The sequence below is a fragment of the Rhagoletis pomonella genome, unplaced genomic scaffold (assembly GCF_013731165.1).
Source record: "Rhagoletis pomonella isolate Grant_MI unplaced genomic scaffold, Rhpom_1.0 Rhpom_scaffold_00002, whole genome shotgun sequence".
NCBI classification, from domain to species: domain Eukaryota; kingdom Metazoa; phylum Arthropoda; class Insecta; order Diptera; family Tephritidae; genus Rhagoletis; species Rhagoletis pomonella.
The window spans coordinates 61,041,799-61,058,381 of record NW_023458556.1 but is presented as its reverse complement, the minus strand read 5'-3'; the positions used below and the strand labels follow the sequence as shown (position 1 = coordinate 61,058,381).

The window sequence follows — 16,583 nt, the reverse complement described above, 5'->3', positions numbered from 1 at the left end:
TTATTTTTATTATTTAGCATAAACTAAGTCCAATGCCCATCTCGAAGAAACCGTTCCAGTGTTGGTGTCACACTAAACGATTGTTATCTAAAAATGTTGCACCACTTAGTTGACTGACTTGTTTCAAAAGTTGAAAGTGCTGTTCTACTAGTAGTACTAAAGGCGAATCGAATTTCAGAAATGTGCTTTAGATGCTAATTAGATATGGGCGGCCAAATTGGTTCAACTACTTTTAGGATAACTCATGCAAACTTAAACATAAAAAAAATTACTAGTGAAGAATTTGATGGGAAATGCATTCCTTGTTCTAGCCGGCAGCACTAAACTTTTGCGCCAGTTATGGAAATATAAATTTTTTTATTAAACAAGTTAAATTTTTTAAGACGTCGCACAGTGACGCCTAAGTGGGCAAAAATCGAAAAATTCGTTGCCGCCAATGTGAACGTGTTTGGTATTTTTGTAAAGGTAATATATCCACTAAAAAGAATCAAACAGAAATTTTCCTATAAAGTAATCTATATGTCACCAGGAAGCCACTAAATTCGACAAATTTTATACTAAGAATTTTAATAAGAGCATAGCCATGCGTAAGCTCTTCACGGAAAAAAATGTCAAAAATATATTCTTTGAAACAAAATGTTGGTTTGACGTTTCTTGTTTCCATATAGATAGTAGAGAACTACAGGAATAAAATTTTTGGAATAAAATTGAACACAGGGTGTCCCTGCGGTGTTCTAGAAATTTTTTTTTTAATAAAAATTTAAAAAAATGATAAATTTTAATGGAATAAATAAAAAATATATGTAAAAATATGTTATTTTTTATTATTTTATTAAGTAGTACAGGTTTTTAGCTTTCGAAAGAAGAAGTAAAAACCCGGTCATTTTGTGCACTTTTTGAAGTAACGCGTTTTTTGCTAATGCATTAAATCATTTTTTTTCAGTGCCATTAAATCTGCACGATTCGTTCTGTTTTAAAAAATGAAGAGTCAGAAAAAGCTTGAACTGTAAACAACAGAGGTTTATTTTTTTTAAGAGTTGCCACCTCTTATAAAATTTAATTCAAATTGTTAAAAGTTAAATGAATTATTAAGAGATGGATATCAATCGAAGTGTGTAGAGGGTTGCCACCTGTTAAAAAATCATATTCCATTGGAATTGAAGGAATGATTTTGTTAAAATAGATGAGTATCACCATATTGGAGTCAGCCGAAAGCGGTTTAGGAAGGGTTTAGCTTGCATATATTACGAAGAGGGTTGCCACCTGTTTGTAAAGTTAAATTTAATTAAACTAAAATAATAGTTGTGTCAAACAAAAAGTTTACTATTTCGTATTTGTTATTTTATTACAAATACGTACATTGTCAATCAGTGATTTGTTCTGATAACATTCCTTTTAAATTACTGGACTCTTACATTAACTCAGGAATATTTTTAATAATAATATAATAACAATAATAGATTGGCGCTTACACATATGTTAGTGCTTGGCCGAGCTTCTCCTCCGACTTGTGGCGTGCGCCTTGATGTTGTCGCACAAAGCGGAGGGACCTACAGTTTTACGCCGACTCCGAACGGCGATTGTATTTCTATGAGAAGCTGTTTCTCATGGCAGAAATACACTCGGAGGTTTGCCATTGCCTTAAGAATAAACCCTTTTCTATGTTTTTGCGATGTTGATTTGACCAGGGCTTGAACCCAGGCGCTGCGGAGAATAAGCGAGCACTGCTTACCACTACACCACAGCGGCCGCCAATGAAATGTTTTTACTCGTCACTTATTTCTTGCTTAATATGTCCAATTTTTTCTTTTGTCTGATATTGATATACATATGTACATATTTCAGTTGCCTTATTCCCTTAATTAAAGTGAATTTTATTTTTAAACATGTGGCAACTCTTCTACATTAAGTTTAGAAGTAAATGAATTTTAAACCCATATCGATTGATAGCCATATTGTAATATCTAATTCATTTACCTTATTAAATAATTTTACTAAAATTTGTACTAGGTGGCAACCCGTTTAAAAAAATAAAACTTTACTGCAAATCTACAGGCAAATTCCTGTCATTTGACATCTCACTTTTGAAAATAGAACGAACTAACGGGTGATTTTTTAAGAGCTTGATAACTTTTTTTTTAAAAAAAACGCATAAAATTTGCAAAATCTCATCGGTTCTTTATTTGAAACGTTAGATTGGTCCATGACATTTACTTTTTGAAGATAATTTCATTTAAATGTTGACCGCGGCTGCGTCTTAGGTGGTCCATTCGGAAAGTCCAATTTTGGGCAACTTTTTCGAGCATTTCGGCCGGAATAGCCCGAATTTCTTCGGAAATGTTGTCTTCCAAAGCTGGAATAGTTGCTGGCTTATTTCTGTAGACTTTAGACTTGACGTAGCCCCACAAAAAATAGTCTAAAGGCGTCAAATCGCATGATCTTGGTGGCCAACTTACCGGTCCATTTCTTGAGATGAATTGTTCTCCGAAGTTTTCCCTCAAAATGGCCATAGAATCGCGAGCTGTGTGGCATGTAGCGCCATCTTGTTGAAACCACATGTCAACCAAGTTCAGTTCTTCCATTTTTGGCAACAAAAAGTTTGTTAGCATCGAACGATAGCGATCGCCATTCACCGTAACGTTGCGTCCAACAGCATCTTTGAAAAAATACGGTCCAATGATTCCACCAGCGTACAAACCACACCAAACAGTGCATTTTTCGGGATGCATGGGCAGTTCTTGAACGGCTTCTGGTTGCTCTTCACTCCAAATGCGGCAATTTTGCTTATTTACGAAGCCATTCAACCAGAAATGAGCCTCATCGCTGAACAAAATTTGTCGATAAAAAAGCGGATTTTCTGCCAACTTTTCTAGGGCCCATTCACTGAAAATTCGACGTTGTGGCAGATCGTTCGGCTTCAGTTCTTGCACGAGCTGTATTTTATACGGTTTTACACCAAGATCTTTGCGTAAAATCTTCCATGTGGTCGAATAACACAAACCCAATTGCTGCGAACGGCGACGAATCGACATTTCACGGTCTTCAGCAACACTCTCAGAAACAGACGCAATATTCTCTTCTGTACGCACTGTACGCATTCGTGTGGTTGGTTCAATGTCCAATAAAGTAAACTGAGTGCGAAACTTGGTCACAATCGCATTAATTGTTTGCTCACTTGGTCGATTATGTAGACCATAAATCGGACGTAAAGCGCGAAACACATTTCGAACCGAACACTGATTTTGGTAATAAAATTCAATGATTTGCAAGCGTTGCTCGTTAGTAAGTCTATTCATGATGAAATGTCAAAGCATACTGAGCATCTTTCTCTTTGACACCATGTCTGAAATCCCACGTGATCTGTCAAATACTAATGCATGAAAATCCTAACCTCAAAAAAATCACCCGTTATATGTACATACTTATGTAAATGCCACAATAACCAAGATTTTCAAGTTCAAACTGTATTTACAGTGAAAGTATGAAAGATATCCCAAACAAATTGCATTATTGAATTTAGCGTCCTCAATTTTACTGGGGAGCAAATTTTCATTTAAATCCATCCATAATTCTATTTTTGCCCACATTTTATATGGAAGGGAAGCACTGTGTGTCGGTCTCATTAGTTCACACTATTTGTACAACTGATGTTAAGTTTACTTTTTATTTTATTTTTTCCTAGTACATAAATTATATAACAAAAAACAAATTTAATTATAAAAAATTATGTAATCGATAAGTTTTATTTACAAATATAGGTAATAAGTAACAGGTAAACAAATTTCTTGTGGTGCGACAAATACGCTGACGTCATGGCAAAAAAAAGCTTTAAGAAGGTTTAAATAATAGAATGCAAATTAAAATAGAAAACAAGTGGCGACAACCATGGCGGCTATGACTTATCTTCACTTTTTCTTTCTCATTTCTCCTAATTCTTCTTCTCTATTTTATTTTTTCGTATACGTAGCCACCGTTGCTGCCGTATATTGTGCCAGATTGTTGGGGTCTGCCTTCCGCTGAAGAAGCTTGAGAGCTTGTGGCAGTATGAACAACAGCCGCTGGAACAGATGAGTACTGCTGTGGCGCTGGAGTTTCGTTTTGGAACGATTGTATTTGGCCATTACTCCCCGACTGATAGCCTGAAGAGGTTTGCACCACAGTTCGACTCAAATCAGCTGAATCTAAATGGCTGCTGTGTTGAATTGGGGCGGAAATGGTATCAGGAACTTCATAATTTTGACGCGCTGAAGTTGGTGGCAAATACGCTTGGCTAACTGAGTGGCTTTGTGGAACTGGCGCAGAATAAGACTGTGGAGCATATTTCAGGCTGACTGGAGTTGGGCCTGGCGCAGGTGCTGAATATGATTGTTGGCTAATAGGAGCCGGAGCCGAAACCGAATGAGACTGATGGTTAATTGGAGTTTGCGGTGATTGAGCTGGAGGTAGATATTGCTGGCTAATTGGAGATTGCGCCGGTGCAGGAGCTGAATATGATTTCTGACTAATAGGAGCTGGCGCTAGAGCCGAAAAAGACTGATGACCAACTGGAGCTTGCACAGACTCAGCATTGGATTTGTTTACTGGAGCTGGAGGTAGATAGTGATGGCTAACTGGAGATTGCGCTGGTGCAGAAGCCGTATATGATTGTTGGCTGATAGGAGCTGGTACTGGAGCTGAATTAGGCTGATGACCAACTGGAGCTGGCACAGGCTCAGCATTGGACTTGTTTACTGGATCTGGAGATAGATACTGGTGGCTAATTGGAGTTGGAGTTTCAGCAGGTTCAGAATATGATTTCTGACTAATAGGAGCTGTAGCTGGAGCCGAATACGACTCATGATCAACAGGAGTTTGCAAAGACTGAGCGCTGAATGTTTGAACGGGAGCTGGAGGTAGATACTGGTGGCTAACTGGAGTTGGAGCATCAGTAGGTGCAGAATATGACTGCTGAGTAATTGGTGCTGCAGCTGGAGGCGAATAAGTTTGTTTTTGTGGAGCTGGTGGCAAATATTCTTGGCTGACTGGAGCTGGTGCATCTGCAGTGTGAGAATCCTGGATCGAGATTTGAACTGGACCCGATTGATGAGGAGCTGCAGACGCTGAGTTTTCTTTTCCTACAGGTGCTTGGTGTTGTTGGTTAACAACAGTTGGAGGCAAGTACTGTTGAACTACTGGCGCTGGTGCTGGTTCAGGAGCTGGCGCACCGTGGGTCTGTTGTACAGGCGATGATACTTCGTTTGATTGATACTCTGTGTGCGATTGTTGCTGAGGCAAAGACGGCGCTTGAGCTGCGACATGCTGTGTAACTGGCGCGTTTACTCGCTGATTTTCCGACGAATTTTGTACAGTTGTTTGGGTTAGGACCTTGCCACCTGATTGGCTACTTTTTTGTTCATGCTCGGAATGATTTTCGACTACCTCCTGAGCGATTGAGTAAGTTTGTGTTGGGGGTGCAGGTGCTGCTGCAGGTGGAAGATAGCCACTTGAAACCTGAGGTGCGTCAACAAAGCTCTGCTGAGCTGGGACAGAATATGACTGCTGAACGGGCGCGCTGAAAACCTGAGATATAGGAGCCGGAGCTTGGGCAGTGTTGTGAACTGGAGTAGCGGCTGGGGCGGAGTACGTCTGCGGAGCAGGCGCCGAAGCAGGTGGTAGATAAGCATTGGAAATGTGTGGTTGCAGGGCTGGTACTGGCGCCACATAAGTTTGTTGAGGTGCTGGTTGGGGCTGTGCATCGGCCGGTGCTGGTGCAGAATACTCCTCATCGGCTGACACAGTCGAAACTTGGAAGGCTTGAGGAGAAGGCGCCGAAACGGGTGGAAGATATTCACTAGATAGCTGTGGCTGGAGGGCTGGCGCTGGCTCTGGTTCTGGCGCCGTATAGGTTTGCTGAGCAGGGACAGAATAGGATGGCCCAGCTGAAGGTGGAGCAGAGTAATTCTGCTCGATCGGAATAGCCGCAGCCGAAAAACTCTGTGGAGCTAATGCTAAAGCTGGAGGAAGATATTGATTGGATATCGTTGGTGGAGCTGAATAAGATTGCTGAGGCTGAGCCGCGTAGGTTCGTGCTGAAGCTGGAACAGCATAACTCAGTGGTGCAGGAGCGCCAGCTGGAACACCGTACTTAAAAGAGCCATCATTGTGTTCTTCCGCCGGCGGAGGAATAGACAAGACAGGCTGTTCGGGCGCTGCATTGCCCAAAGAAAAACTAACGATGGGAACCGATCGGATAATCTCAATGCCACTGGACAGAAAACTCTTCTGTGGATGTTGGTAGTGCTGTTCATGCTGCTGCGCTGGCGACTGGTAGGACACGATTGCATTTTCACCGGAATAGCTGTGAGCGCTGGGCGGCAAATATTGATTACTGGATAAATGGCTGACATCGGCGTTAACTAATTGGCTTGCCAACAGCGTCGCAATGGAGAGTATGGCGTACAATTCCTACGGTGAAAAAAGTTTATTGCATTTAAAGGGCATTCTATGGTGAAAAAGTTGTAATGAATTAGTAACATGTTTGCAAGCGACAGAAAATAAAACAGAGTTACAAAACTTAGCTCATCACTAGACTGCGGATTTGTATGCAAAATACGGAGCCTAAAAATATGTACCACTTAACTATAAGCAAATCGTATAAATTTTTATACATTTTGTTTATACAAATTTATACACTCCTCCTTATTTTGAATAAAAATCCGCAGTCTACTTATCACTGTTGGGATTTCTGGTGCGCCGCGAAATGTGTAACAAAAACCAACAAAATTGTCTAAAACTTAAAAATTTGTGTTGTGGAGGCATATGTATCTGTTGCGGCGGCAAACTTTGAGGCGCAGTAGAAATCGCAGCAGTGATGAGCTAAGGTTTGTGACTGTTAGAATATGGATGTGAATTTTAAGAAAATGGTGATGATTTTTCGATTTTATAATATACATATATCTATTAAAAATGCATCTGCCAATTCTACTAACCATTTTTACTGAGCTGCCACTGCGTGGTTAACCCGTCGATTGAAATTTCTCAACTAACACCTCAACTTTGCGCCTCTTGGCCATTTATAGACATAACATCCCTTCATCGTCAGAGCTGTAGACCATCGAGTTATCGTTAAGCAATGTAAATTAATGAATATGCGTATGGGTAAAACAAATTCAGTGCCAAGCTCGCGAACTCTCTCATACTTGCTGCTTGTTTGTGGCATCTGCCTTGCAATATCAATGGCAAATATCAGCATTGGTTACACCAATAACAAGAAACGCATTTCGCTAAAGTTTCACACGATTTGCATTTGCATTTCAGTTTAGCTTAATCGGTTGATTAACAAGCTGCGAAGCAAACGCGGCTTCAAATGCAAAAACGTCAACTTCTCAGCAATAAACTTACGCAACGAATACTTACGAGACTCAGCTGCCTAAATCTAAACTGGCCCAAGCCAAAAAGCGATCAAATGCTGATCCCTCAGCGAGTGTCGTTCATTTGCTCCCTAGCGGCGATGTCAGCTCAATTCCATGCCCTCTAAATAGCAAAGCTGTGCAACGCATAAAAGGCAACAAAATTTACATTGACCACTATTACCAGCGTTGCCATTTTAGCCGTTTTCCGGCTAGATTTAGCCGGTTGCGACAGCAAACAGCCGGAAAAAATTCGATTTAGCCGGCAGCCGATTTGTTAGCCGTTTTGCAAAAAAAATTAGCCGTTTTTAGCCGATTTTGCTCTTCGTCTTATTTTATTAAAATTCAAATTCACAAGTTTTTATTTTTACAAATTTAGTGCTCCTGAATCTATTAGAAATGGCTAGTCTTATGACAGAAAATTTTCATGTCGGACTGTGTTATATAAAATTGAAAAACAATCAGATAGTGAGCCGATTTCAATGTTTTTTGTTTTAAGCGAGTGACCCAAATACACATAAACTGGGACGCGTCATTTTAGCAGATTAAAAAGTTACAAGTTTTGCTGAAATTTTGCAGAATTTTCATAATTTTTACACCAAGTGTGAAATCTGTTTGTAGTATATGTTGTTTGTTAAGTAATGTGCTACATATTCATAAAAAATAATAAATATTAAATAAACTAAAGAAAAATAGGCAAAACTTGCTTCAATTTTGCGTCCCAGTTTATATTTGGGAGCGGGAATTTCCTGCATAAAATTTTTGTTATGAATGTCTTAAATTTAAGTGTGAAGTGTGAAGACAATACATGGTGCAAACATACTTTTTTAATTTTATAAAATAAAACTGCAGTAGTTTTCATCTTATGTGGATAATTCTTGTGACAAATGCATAGTTTCGTGCTTATATTTTTGTATATATATTTTTAGCAGCACCACATCTTTATCAGAAAAATCCGCGAATCCAAAAATTGGTACTGTTACAAGTTGCAGGCACCATTTTAACCCGACCTCTTTCCTGTTCCACGGATAATGGTACATCTTTCAGAGGTTTAAAGATATTTTGCGTCAGCAATTTGTAATCAACCTACGTACCCTACCTCGGAAAAGCAAAAAACTTTATATTCGAACGTTTGCTCAGGTGTACCGAATTCTGGCAGTTTGGAAACGCGCAACACTTTTAATATTTTCATCCAACTTCACTAACTTCAAATTATCAAATTTTTCTCCTTTTTTAAGAAACAAAAATTTTTCTGCTAGTGAATCTGGTGGCATGATTTTAGTTAAATGTCATAAACTTGTTAAAAGTGAAGTGGTCGGCAACAACAACGAATGTCAATGCCTTCTGCTTTCACAGCTTTACGTGTTCATTTCTCAAAATATTGCCCTCCCACTAAGCAAAAGTGCCATACTTTCAGCTAATATAGCCATTTTGCGGGACAAAAAGCAACCTACTGAAAATGATCCAATATTTATAAGAAGGCAAAATTGTTTAATAGAAAAGAAAACGCCATAAGTTTGTAATTTATCTCTGTTTTTATATTTAAGTAATACAAATATTACTTCTGATGTAAAGCTTAGCTACGTATAACGAGAGTTTCCTTTGTTAAACAAAAATAAAGTGGTGTACAGCTTAGCTACGTATAAATAATCTTTATTAACCAAAAAAAATTCAATGGATTGACTAGTCTTTCTACTTGTAGTTTATGTATTTAAAAAAAAATTAATTCTGGTTGAAACATTTTAGCCGTTTTTAGCCGTTTTTTTTGTCCAATCTAGCCGGTCGCCCTGAAAAGTTCTGGCAACACTGACTATTACTAGCTACTATTTGTTGTTCCCCAACAAACACTAGAACAAAAATTTTCAAACGTTTGAGAAAATCGTATTTCTCAATTTGATTTTTAGCATTGTTTAACATTTGAAACTAGACATTTTCTCAAATTTTTTTCAAATATTGTTTATCAATTTAGGAAAGGTTCGAGAAACATTTGAGAAAAAATTTTTAGCATTCCGTTCCGTCCCATCGCTGTAGGCATGGTACAGATGTCGAAGTCCATCGGTAGTCCGCTACATCAGTCGCAAAATGGCTCTTCGACCACGCGGTCGCTGTTATTCGCAATTTGTCTAATTTCTAGAAAAACTGTGCAACTAATTTTTTTATACCAACCGTATTTTTCTGCGTTAAACTAGCAATAAGCTATTAAATAAAGTGTTGAACTGCATAAATAAAAATTCCTTTCCTATGAAAAATATGTTTCTCTTACATGTATCATTGGACACTATACCAATATTTCAATGAGAGTAACAGGATTTCATTTCGTTCCGCTCCACTCACGTTTGAGAAAAAGTTGAGAATTCAACATTTCTCAATTTGAAAAGAAAGGAAAATTCTATATTAAAAAAGTGCCTTTTAGTTTGAGAACGCTATCAATGGTTATTTGAGATGCATTTGAGAACTAACGATTGAGATGTGAGAAAAGGACTGATTCTCAAATGCATCTCAAATTTAGATATAACAAAAATGTTTACTGGGTCGTGTTGTTGTCAGTTGATCTGTTTGTTTAAAAGTTGTATCACTTTATTAATGAATTTGTCGTTGTCCGTCGCTTCCTCTTACTTCACTGTATATAATTATTATTATTTTAAATTTGTTTAATGTTTGTTTAGTGAAAGGAAGGTGCTATCTTAAATTGCACGAATATTAACTGACTCATATAAACACACTTAATCACTTGTACACAAAATGCCATTTAAGTCATAAACCCAAAAACAAACTCTAGCACGTCAGTTGTCGTTTCCACCGCCATATTCAGGGTGATTCAACAATACCGCAGATTTTCTTTAATAAATAAAGCCAGCGATCGGAAATTATCGTTAAATCCCAGGATTTTTATCGAATAATCGTAACTTTTAGATTTTTATTGTTTCTATAAAGAAAAATCTCTAAATTTGGATTTTTATATTGTTGACCAAATATAATAATGGCGGTTGCCTTTTTATGGCTTTTTTAAATCTTTTATGTTCGGAAAAATAAAAGCCAGAAGTAACGATTATTATTGATCGAAAAAATAAAAATCATAAGAAAGTGATTAAATTTTGTAGAAAAAATAAAAAGCCAATTCTAACGGTTAAATTATGAGTTTTATTATAAATATCCTAAACGTTACGGTATGTACCTGATTAAAACACAACCAAATTTCTCGAAATGATTGGCTTTTAGTCTATGGGATATATATGGGACATTCCATATGATATTTACACCTAAAAATTTTTTTGGGGGTGAAATATATATTTTTACATTCTTTATCAAAAAAAAGAAGACACCTTTTTTATTTCGCCATCATATTCGAAAATCTCGAAAAAAATATCCCGAAATTTTGAACCCACGGAGAAGCATCTTTTTTTAATTGTTTGTAGTTAATAAACTATTTGTCGGAGAAAATCAGTTAAGGTATCAAATTGTGCGTAAATTACCGCGGCTTTCCATGAGAGTGTGAAATAGATTACAAAATAAAAATATTTGCATTAAAAACTCGCATATTTTTATTAACTTCATCATGTTTGATTTTTATTTCTTTCATCCTGAATAGTTATTAAACTTTATGGAGAACGCTGTAAAAATTTCAGAATGGAAACACCAAAACTGTAGAAGTTACGAGTTTTTTCATACCTGCATACATAAACTTTAGTATAAACTTGCATTGAATCACCCTATACATATATACATATGTATGTACGTATTTAGCCGTATTAAAGAACGAAAATGTTTGAAGCGCATACAATTATTAATTCTTTTTGTTTTAATGTTTTTCGTTTTAATCAAGTTTCGTTTTAATTTCATGCCACTTTAGCAGTCGAATATTGCACACATATCTAGATGCATGCTACGATCGGCACCATAGTCTGAGACCTAAAGCTATATAACTATAAATTTGCTATTAATAAGCTTACGATAAGAATTCAACTAAGCTCAAGCTTTCCTTTTTATTAGGAAAATTAATCTGAGCAGAAGCATTTGCTTAATTTTTTTTTGACTAGTTATGTACTTTTCTGGAATTGCGCATCTATGAACGCCCGACTTGTCAGTTTTGACGAGGAATATTGCATTGAACATACATTGTGTTAATTATTTATTGGTTAGTATGCTGTATTATCGAGGTGGTCTCACTGAGAAAAGAGAGCTAGAGGTATATTTGACTATCTGGTGGGTCGCTGAAAAATGTCTCTATAAAATATAAGTATACAATACCCTTTCCTTTTATATAAGGGTTATATATATATGGGAAAGGTCTATGAGTTCCTCAAAGTAATTGCATCCATTCATATGTGTGAAGTAAAAGTTTCCAAAGACAAAAATCATAGCATTTTTATTATTTGTTTAATATTTTTCTATAAGTTACTACTGAAATATGGAAAGTTTCGCCGGATGCGTACAAATTGTCCAGCCAGCGTAATAGTATTTGTATTCTATGCGATTAAGGGCCGTTTTCTGAAGTAACCTTTTACTTTAAAGCTCACTTTATATTTTAAGGTTGGACTAAAAATAAATATATGTCTAAAGTTAAGCATTTCTATTATCGGACTTTGATGTGTGTATATTTCTTGGTTGTAAACCAATTTTAAACCGATAATAAAATGCTTTACTTTAGACACAATCATAAATTTTAATGCAACCTTTAAATACAAAGTGAGCTTTAAAGTTACAGGCTACTTAAGAAAACGGCTCTAATTATACATGTCCGTAAAGCTAAAACAGTTCGTAGTTCCAGCTTTTTCGGTATCCGTCGTTGTTTGTCATCAACCATGTTTGTTTCATATAAAAGAAGGGACGTATTGACGATTTGTAGCAACGATTTTTGTTCGTTCAGTGTTTTAGGCCCTTTGTACACAATGCTATGCAAATCTTTGTTACTTGACGATTTTAGTCTCTAAGCGACTACCGGAATACAAATTCATAGAGGTTCGTATACAGGCGCGCGGCGCTGACATTTTGTTCATCCGTCGCCGATACCTGTTGTACGCTACCTGCCGGACGGGACCTTCGCTACATACGTTGTGTAAATTCGCATTAGCCGTGCAGCCGCAATGGCCGAATAGAAACTCAAATCTTACGAGTCAAAGGTGTGTGTACTAGATGCTCGCAACGTGGTAGTTGTAGAACATTTGAATCGAAGATTTGCGTAGCCTTGTGAAGGGCCTTAGAAGTATGTACGTACGATTTGAGGAGCAAACATCCATTCAGACGAAGAATATCATATCGCTGTTGAGAAGAAAGATACCATCTACAGCGCCACGCAGCTATAGAGCTCAACCCAAGCTAACTATGAATGTGGGGTTGTAATAAAAAATGTATTGAGAACCTGGTCAATAGGGGAAAAACGAGAAATTGTTTCGGAAAGTTAGTTTACTTACAGAAGGCCTCAAGATCTAGAGAGCGATGTCCTAACCATACTTAAATTATGGAGGAAATACTTTTCCATCCTCTATCATGGTAACAGCACTGAATATAATCGGATGAACATAAATTGGTAGACTGACAAGGGCGCTCACGAACTTAGTGGAAGGCCCAATTGCAGTAGCATCTGTATGTTGGTGTGAATAACGATGACATGTAACAACATCAACGGAAATAAGGCCAATTGACACTATTTCGCATAATGGTGCGAAATAAAGTCAATTGACATTATAACATTTTCAAAACCGAAATAAAGTCCATTGACATTATTGCTCTTTCAAACATTAAATTTGCGTAGCTTCGCGGGCTCCCATACCTATAGCTAATTTGTGTTAGAGCTGTAGCAAACCGTATGTGTTCGTTACTGAGTAACGAATACCACCCCTGACTCGAAGTACCGAATCGTTACTCACATAATAGTCTTGTTACTCGCATGTTCCGTACATGCACCACTAACGTGAATCAATACAACACAACATATTGTGCGGGAACGAAACTGTTGTTTTATCGATACTAAAGTGTGTTGCGTGTATATGTAAGTACATGTATGCATATGTACGAACGAACATTTCCTTACGCTGCCAGATTCGTTGCGATGATTAGTGTGAGGTAACAAGTGCTTATATCAAAGGTAACGGATAAAGTAACGATAAGAAAGATACGGGTGTTGATTGGATTAGTAACGAATACATACGGGTATCCAAATTCTCGTCACTTTTACAGCTTTAATTTGTGTTTCAAAAGTGTGTGAAAGCCAATCAATCAACTTACATGATCTCGGTTCCGATATTAAATAATAAAAAATTATTTATAACCGCATTTTTCCACCAGAAATTGTTGGCGGAGACATGAATACAGTGTAAGAAAATTCATTTTTTATAATTGTTTCCTTATACAAAAGGTTTCTTTTCCACCTTAGACATTCCGAATTCGTTCAAAATATGCTAATTTAAAAACGATTCTTTCTGTGTTTTTTGGACATAGCGGTAATCCACTGTTTCTTCAATTTAATAGTAGGTCCATTCAATATCAACAAAATTTTTACGAATTGTTACTAGTACTTGCAAGTTTTTACTGGAAATGCATTCAATAAACCAAAAAATTTAAAAGAGAGAGCGAACTCGAGAGCGTAACAACCCGAGAGAGCTGCCAATTCTTGCAAGTAAAAAATTCAAATGTAAACAAAGTGTTTAACAGGGTGATTTGATGAAACATAAATTAATTAATGAAAATATGGATGAAGCATTTAAATCTAATGTACTTATATTTTTTTATTTTTATGATGATGGGTGCTTAACCGTCGTATAACGTCAAAAAGGCGTAAGTTGCAAGTTTTTTACTACCCTGTAGTCAATTGTCAGATTTCGGTCAGAAATATACCAGTCTCATACTAGTTCAAAATATACAGAAAAATGCTAGTGTAATTATGGACTAAAGCCACTACTTTGGGAGTCAAAAAATAAAATGAATTCATGAATATACAATAAAAAACTTTTAAGTACACTTTGATATATTACACACTTTGATTTAGCAGCCTTAGATTTCCCAGTAATTATTGTTAAATTTTTTGAGTATTAATTTAAAGCAAAAATAAATACATAGATACTTCAAACTTTCGAATATAAATTTAATTGCATTTTTCATTAAATGTTATTGAAAGTAAAAGGTTTCAGGTACAATAAAAACTATATGTTTACTATACTATCATTTTTAATAATATTAAATATGCAAAAGAAAACATTTTAGTTAAAAATAAAATAAATACTTCAGTGCATTTTCGAGTGAACTTAAATAAAAATAAAAGTTTTCATTAAATTAAATTGAATTCATTAACTTTGCAGATTTCAATCCTTTCTTTTTAAAATTTTATAACAGTAATAATTAACGCTTACAATTTGCGATTTGGATAAGAATAAAATAAATAAACAATTCATGTAGTTATTAAATATTATTAATTTTTGTCTATAGTTTGGCTAGTTGATCGATAATTGAAATTAATCAAATAATTCTATTAATCGCCAAAAAATAATTGAAAATCATCAAAAAAAACAAAATAATATTGTAATTAAAGTTAATGAATTAATTACCAATTTTTAATTAGTTACGTGACAGAGAAAATCCGAGGTGTTTATTGAGGTTAGGAAAAAATCTAGACGTGATGGAGCAAAACCGACTTCAGATTCGTGCTCAGCTACGCCAAGAACATATAAAAGACTAGGTTTGGTCAAAGGGACCTTTCATAAATTTTCTTTTGTGGACCTGTGTTATTTATCATTATTTAACAGGTCTGGTATAATTCAATATGTACTCGATTTAATGGTTTACAATAAACCCAAATAAAAGTTTTAATATTTTGTGTACTTTATTGTATTAAACTGTCGAAGTCAAATAAAACCGGGCATGAATAAATGGTTTTGTACTTGGTACAAGTCTGGTCATTTTCGAACTAGTTAGGTTTCAGTTAAGAAAATTCTAGTTGTAAACTAGTATTTTTCCTGACTAGTTTGGGGTTTCACTGCGGGGGAGCTATGGCGTGCCGACCACTGGTTTAGGGACTTGCTTAACCCCCCTGCAGTGAAAAGTCAAACCAGTTAGAAAAAATACTAGTTCATTAACTAGTATGTGCCTACCAGTTCGACAATTTCGAAGAACTTAAGCGTTCGGCGACATCTGCCTTTGAATTGCCAAAGCCAAAAATAAAACACAATTAATGACAACCAATGACATGTTAAAATATTGCATTCTTGAAGCGAAAGGGTAAGCAATTTCCATCGCCTAATTCGATTCTATTTTAACTTCTGAGGTAATCGTGTTTTTTGCTGGGTAGTACCTTTCCCTGCAGGGCCAGTTTGCTGCTTCTGAATTGTCATCGTAACACTTGGTCAGTACGTATGAGTGACTTATGCCAATTATCTTCAGTACGGGATCTTGTGGAAGTAAAAATTCATAATATTTAACATTGTCATAAATCGATTCAGTTTTTAATCTATCACCCAGCAAGAGCAGTGATGGTCACTTGCCCTAGCGCTAAGTTCGAAACATTCCGCAATCACATTCTTAATAGGGAATGAAAAATGCTCCCAGAAGTTTTGTGTACGTGCGATGTTTCAAATCAATTAGTTTGACTGCTTGCTCATATGTGAAAAGATTAGCCTGACTACTTACTCACAGGTGAAAGATAGCTCGCACGATAAAACAATAAATGAAACTTCAATCAAAAATTATGACAGGTGTGTTAATAACATCATAAAATTTGCGTTTGTGTTGGAGTTTCGGGCACGCTGGTTTTGCTGGGCAGTTAATTTGAATATCTTAATCGGATTACAGTTAATCAATATTAACAAAATTAAATAATAATCTTTAACTTTTAATTTGAGTAAGCAAACCTAGTGATAAATTAATTTATGCTCGAATCGGTTTTTGAAATCATAAGGCTACTCATTTCCATGTACATATATATGTATGTGTGAGGCTGAGTTCCAAGTTGGTGATATATGGCAAAGCATCAGCCTCTTCTTCTTCTAAACTCTAACTGATGGAAATGTCCAATATGCGCAACCATGTTCTAATGCCGACTTGGTACTGATATTTATTTAACGATTTTGGTTCACTACCGCTCCTTCAGGAAAACACCAGAAGCTACGTGGGCTTTCTAATGGCGCTGGTACGCAGACGATGATATGATCCATGACCAATCGTTCAAATTTCACCAGCCGTCTGAAGGCTCAGTTATGCATACTT

The 16,583-nt window shown here is 36.3% G+C and overlaps 1 protein-coding gene across 1 annotated transcript in view; it reads right to left on the bottom strand.

Moving 5' to 3' along the window:
• LOC118754062 (nascent polypeptide-associated complex subunit alpha, muscle-specific form-like) overlaps window positions 1–7,584 on the bottom strand; it is a 19,814-nt gene extending 12,230 nt beyond the window's left edge. Inside the window, exons 1-2 of the mRNA XM_036488931.1 lie at window positions 7,558–7,584; window positions 3,964–6,444 (exon numbers count right to left, since the gene is read on the bottom strand). Coding sequence (XP_036344824.1) covers window positions 3,964–6,444; window positions 7,558–7,584 — 2,508 coding nt within the window. The remainder of the gene's footprint in view (window positions 1–3,963; window positions 6,445–7,557) is intronic.
• Window positions 7,585–16,583: the final 8,999 nt, after the last annotated feature.